The 6,344-nt window shown below is 35.2% G+C and overlaps 1 protein-coding gene across 1 annotated transcript; it reads left to right on the top strand.

The window, feature by feature from the left end:
- Positions 1 to 659: 659 nt before the first annotated feature.
- LOC149179185 (taxadien-5-alpha-ol O-acetyltransferase-like) lies at positions 660 to 2,201 on the top strand. Its single transcript, XM_089423791.1, has 2 exons — positions 660 to 1,151; positions 1,254 to 2,201. Exons 1-2 carry the CDS (start codon positions 690 to 692, stop codon positions 2,157 to 2,159), a joined length of 1,368 nt encoding a protein of 455 aa, XP_089279917.1. The 5' UTR covers positions 660 to 689; the 3' UTR covers positions 2,160 to 2,201.
- Positions 2,202 to 6,344: the final 4,143 nt, after the last annotated feature.

Below are 6,344 nucleotides of genomic sequence, written 5' to 3'. Positions count from 1 at the left end.
AAATATCACTTTATTCTCATCCAACACACAAGATGAAAAGGCATTGAACTAATCATTGGCTTAGTATATGGTGTTTGTCCATTAAATATCACTTTATTCTCATTCAACGAACAAGATGAAAATGCACTGAGCCAATCAATACATGGTGCTTAATTTTCATCTTGTCCATTAAATATCACTTTATTCTCATCCAACCGACAAGATGAAAAGGCCGATCATTGGCTTAGTGCATGGTGCTTAATATTTGTCCCAAACATTAACCACCATGTACTAAGCCAATGATTGGCTCGATGTTTTTTCATTTTGTCCATTGGATAAGAATAAAGTGATATTTAATGGACAAAATGAAAACACACTGACTCAATTATTGGCTTAGTGCACCATGTTTAACATGTGTCTTCTCATCCAACTAACAAGATAATAAAATGATATTTAATAAACAAAAATAAAATCATATTTAATGGACAAGAATAAAGTGCTAACAAGATAATAAAATGATATTTAATAGACAAAAATAAAATCATATTTAATGGACAAGAATAAAGTGATATAATAGAGTGATATTTAATAGACAATATGAAAAAGTAAGCTAATCATTGGTTTAATACATAGTACTTAATATTTTCCTTATTTAATTGGGTGATTCATCTAAAAAATAAGTCAAGGTGAAGTGGCAGCTGGATCTGTCAATGGAGACTCCTGATATTTATTGCTCCCAAGTTCGGCTGCCTGTAAAGGTAATAGAGTCTTTCCTCGTACCACCTTCTCGACCTTCTCCCAAATCCATCCTCTATCTTTCGAATCTGGACGACCATTTCCTTGTAAGGAGGAGATTTGATGTATTTCTTGTCTACAGTAATGGTTCCCGGAATAATTACACCGCCACAAATCCAGCTAGGGTTATTCAGGATGCACTGTCACAACTTCTGTCTTACTATTACCCACTCGCAGGCCGGGTAAGGAAAACACAAGACGGTCGTAAACTCCAAGTGGACTGCACGGGAGAGGGTGCTCTCTTTGTTGAAGCCGCCACGGACAGCACACTACCAATTCTGGGAGAATTCGAGGAGCTGAAATCGTCGTTCGATCAGCTGCTCTTTCAGTTTCCGCTCACCGCAGAAGTCGAGGAAGTCCCCCCTCTCATTTTTCAGGTAAACCTCTTTTCATATACTCTTGGATTTCTCTTTACAATTACTGGGAAGATTTTAATGAAATGGCTGATCACACCGCGTGCTTTTATCTTGAAAAAATAGGTCACGCGCTTCCATTGCGGGGGCTTTGTGGTGGGTGTGAGTTTCAACCATAGTCTGTGTGACGGACGAGGGGCAGCCCAGTTTCTGATGGGACTTGCAGAGATTGCGAGAGGAGAGGCGAAGCTTTCAGTCGAACCAGTGTGGCAGCGGGAAGATCTCAAACCCCACCAGCCCTATCTTGTCCGTTTCCAGCATCATGAGGTCCTTGAAAGTGGATACCTCGTTAATCCTAACACTCCGCTGTCGACTGTGAAAATCGAGGACCTGGTCCTCGCCTCATTTTTTGTCAACTCAGATGCCTTGCAAAGGATAAAACAGCCCATCGTAGAGGAGCTGAAGGAGCACTGTACAACTTTTGATGTTTTAGCAGCGTTCGCGTGGCGAGCGAGAACAAGGGTTCTGGGAATCCCTCTTCATCACGTTGTCAGGTTTCTCTTCGTAGTCGACGTGAGGGGGCGCCTCAGCCCCCCTCTGGCAGAGGGATACTACGGCAATGGTCAGTACGTGGCATGTGCGCGCAGCAGTAGAGCGGAAGAGGTTGTGAATGGCTCCCTTTCGCATGTTGTAAAGATGATAAAGAAGGCGAAGTTATGTTTAACTGAGGAGTACCTGAGATCGAGCATAGCGTTCCTTGAAATGAAACGGTCATGCCCAGAGATCACAGATCAGGTGCTCATGTGTGTTGAAGATACATATCTTACTGACTGGAGGTGGTTGGGATTTAACCAAACGGACTTTGGGTGGGGTGAGCCCCTCATTGCTTGCCCCGGTAATTGGCTCAAAATTTTGTTATGCCCATTTGCATTTCTGCCTCCCCCGAAGACCAAGAGCGGAGTAACGATGCTCTTCTGCGTGCCACGCCCAGCACTGAAAACCCTTGAAACGGAATTACATTGTCTAATGTGAATCAGTGGTTACAAATCTCTAGTGATTAAATATTTCATTGTCCACTGCTGTGACTAAAGGGCCTTCCCTCTGGAATGTAGATCAGGTAAAGTGAGATAAAATCTAGGCAATATTCTGCTTTCTGGGGCATTGGCAGCTTTAGGCGAACTGGGGTCTTTTTAGTAGTTGGTGGGGGTGGTTTTCGTTGGTTTTGCTGCGGCTATGGATTCATTCAAAAATGTATGGTTGGTATAATTTGAGTGGATTAAATAATTAAAATATGTTATTTTTTCTTAAGAAGAAGTAGAATGTGTATTTTTTTAATTTTTAATTATATTTTTATTATTTTATTTTATTTTATTTTAATTTTAGTTATAAAAAATTTAAAAAGAAAATGTTATATTGTTATTTTCGAGGACTCAAATGCTCCTATTGATTCGGTGATGGACTCCATAACTGCACTGGTGGCTTTGGTCTGATATGTTTTCTCTTTATTTTGGATTCCGCTCATAGCTATGCGGATCTCTTCTTTTTGGTATAATACCGGAAGGACATTATGATTTTGCTTATGATCTGTGACCGATCTTGGTATCAGCTTCTTTTTCATTATTAGGCACAAAGGCAGCGCCTTTTTTGTTCAACTGGAACAGTATTTTTGGCTGCTCTATTTATGACCTCTCATGTATACAGCTTATTATATTTTCTTAATATAATTTACATCGTGATTTTCTCTCTGAAAAAACAATTTCATATTTAAAAATTTAGAATTTCGTGGTTAAATTTAATTTATGAGTAAAGTATTACTTTTTCGAGATGATATGGAATCCATTTAAATGTATATAATCTATGGTCAATCATATTGTAGTTCAGAATCTAAAAGTAATGGTTTTCATTGTGTAATGTAAAGTTTAAGGATTTTCATTAACATCTAAAAAGAGTTTTCAAGATAACAGAAAAAATAAATATGTATAATTATTAATATTAGAAATGTTGTATTTTAATGATCGAATTAATAAAAGTAGTCTAAAATGCCAATGCATTAGAAACTTCCTATCATGTCACCTTTAATGTTCCACTTAGAGTCACCTTTGATGTCCCATCTCTCTGTTCCATCCTTGACTTCCCTTGTTTGAATATGATTTCCCTTCCCTGAATATCATTCCACCAAATTCAAATTTGTCTCCATAATCTTTCACCCCTTTGTTTGCACAAAGTAGTCTAAAGCGGAGATGCCAAATACGTCATTACAAGAACTGATAATAGGCTAGATGAAAGGGAATGTCAATGCTTTCAATTATTGAATTGAGGGATTCACCATTCCATGATTCATTAAGGTTAAATTGATCCATTTGTTATGAAACCCATATGATTTTCCATTCCACTAGTTAAAGGGGGACAAAACTATGATTTAATTATGGATTTCAGTTTGCTTAACCATGTTTTTGACTTACATCCTGTCGCTTAGTAAAAGAATAGTGAAACTCTTTTCTATATATTAAATGAATTAGCTACAATGCTTTGTAAATGTACTTGTAAAATGTATCTTCCCATTGAAAGTTTCTTCCACTTTATATTAACATATATCTAATATATGTCATAATATCTTAATGTCATGATTCAATGCACAACTCAGTGGTGTAACATCTTTATCCATTGATTTTTTGTGGAGTTTGTCTTTATTTTGGGTGTAACATCTTCATCCATTCGTTTTTTTTTGGAGTTTGTCTTTATTTTGGGTGTAACATCTTCATCCATTCATTTTTTTTGGAGTTTGTCTTTATTTTGGGACGTATGTGGCTACAACAATTTTGAACACCCACTTGCACAATATTGTAGATGAATTTGAATTCTAGGAAAAGCTTATTTATAAAAAAAAATAGTTTAAAATATACCTAAATTTTTTTGATTTCAGTATTGAATTCATTGATTGATTGTCTACCGATGCTGTTGAACCAAAAGAATTTTTGGCAAGTTTGTATGTCACAAATTTCTAACCACGCTTCTATATTCCTAGTAGTTCGAGCTTTTTAATCAATTTTGAAAATTGATATTTTAGACACCTATTTTCACAAATAAATGACAAATGTCATCCACCAAAAAATGTATCCGTGTTTGAAGCATTTTTCAAAATTATTGGACTGGATTTTTATTAGAAACCCAATCTCAATTTACTTTTTCAAGCCATAATGCCCAGTAAATGTGAAAGCATGCTCCACACCAAGCCATATGTAATGCAAGCTCATGGTACGAGTCCTAAGGTGGAATATAATTGCCTCCAAATATATGTAATCTCTGACACGTGTGCAGTGGAGATTGCATTCTTTATCTGAATGTAATAACCTTTACAGGTACTTGTAAATTTTGATACCAACTGTTTGTAATAAAATAAAGGCAAGAAACTTCATGTAAGAAAATTGCTATACATGACAGGGTGCTTCATTTTCATTGCAAACTCAAGTTGTCACTCAATGTTTTTATTTATCATTTCAACATTTCTTATTTGTTTCTTTTTTGTTGTGATATTGCTAAATTTCACAAATGTTACACTTCCATTGACCTCCAAAAATTTCCAAGTTGTCCGTAATGTAATGTTTAAGTATTCATTTTGTTTAACAAATATTATTGATTACAATCCCTTTGAACTCCAAAACAATCCCAATTAGTAGAATGCAATGCTTTGTGTATTAAAAGTATCAAATATGTAATGGCATCTTTTATTGGACACCATATTGTCCTAAATTAGAAGCAGGGTTAGATTTAGAAGTGAGTGACAATATTAAAGGGGTGAACCTATTTTGGGTTGGCTTAGATGATGATTCTTAAACTTATTCACCCAATTATGGAACAAATTTTATGTTATAAATACATATTCCTGTGCAATACACAATATAGAGTTTATCAAGCATGGTATGGAATCTTTTTAAAAGCATTTGGAAACAAACAATGGGCTACTGGACATGTTCAATATATGCTTCAAGGAAATCTTAAAGAGCTTAACTTTAGAAGTTAAAGAATTTCACTTCAATTCATTGTCTGTTAACTCTTCGAAGAAGATTGGTAGTCCCCAAAAAGGTAAGAATATTACCTTCTATTTGTTAGAGTAGAAGTATTGTTTTTTGATAAAATCTAGTCAAACCCACTAAGTAAGGAGCACCGACTCTATCGTTATATGATATACCCAACCTTAAAGACACATAGCATATGAGAATCAACTCACTTGCTTGAGTATCTTGTATTTTGGCTTTGAAAGAGTGTCCATCAGTGTGCATTATTACTTTCTACATCCAAGTAGCTCCAACTGGTTTCCTTTTAGCAAAGTTAATGTAGGTTAAAATATATATATAAAGAATAGTGACACAATTTCCTTCAAAACTTAAATACAATGAAATGATATAAATGACCCTTTCAAAAATATTTTTCAAGGATATGAGATGATGCCTTCATCAAATGCAATCTAAGTCAGAAAATAAAAAACAATTTCCATTGTGCAACATAATGCAACTCAAGATAGTATCATTGATCGGATGAACCACAAGTCTAAGGGCCATCTCCCAATGAAATAAACAGGTCCAAACAATATTGAGTTGGTTTATTATAGCCTCAAATTGAAACATATTATGAGCTAAAGATTGTGGTAGTGGTAACTTTATCTATTTTTGGAATATAATATGGTTTTCTTACCTCCTTGTAATTTATCTACAGTCAATTTGCCAATTCCCTAATAGGTAACTCCATCCCAAGCCACCTAAGTAAATTGTAAAAAAACAATGTGTTTGAGTGTATTTTATAATAATTTGATTATCCAAACTAAAAATATTTCCAACAGGCTTTGGTTCACTGATGAGGTCCAAAAAAGCTATCAACCAGGGTTACATTCTTATTGTGGCCTACAACTCTTCCTAAACCTAATGGCGTGTTAAAAAAGGAATGACGCAAGGTGCAATCATCTAACAACTTTGGAAAAACACGTACCCCGAGACCTGACACCCAACTGAAAGGAATTTCGTGTTATGTGGTACAACCCTTGACCTCAACCATGTTTGTCAAAGCAACTTCCAAACCAAAAATAAACTAAAAATATCACAGATTCAAAAAAAGATTTGAAAATGTAACCTAATATATATACCTTCACATGAAAACTACAAAGTTTATGAAGCGATACATGATGAGAATGCATTAACAAAGGATCCAAGTATAAGACATGCA

The sequence above is a fragment of the Pinus tabuliformis genome, chromosome 4_1 (genome assembly GCF_031772625.1).
Source record: "Pinus tabuliformis cultivar Carrire ecotype Pingquan chromosome 4_1, CPIR1, whole genome shotgun sequence".
Lineage (NCBI taxonomy): Eukaryota > Viridiplantae > Streptophyta > Pinopsida > Pinales > Pinaceae > Pinus > Pinus tabuliformis.
Note: the sequence above shows the minus strand (reverse complement) of the source record. Positions and strands in the feature narration are given on the sequence as shown.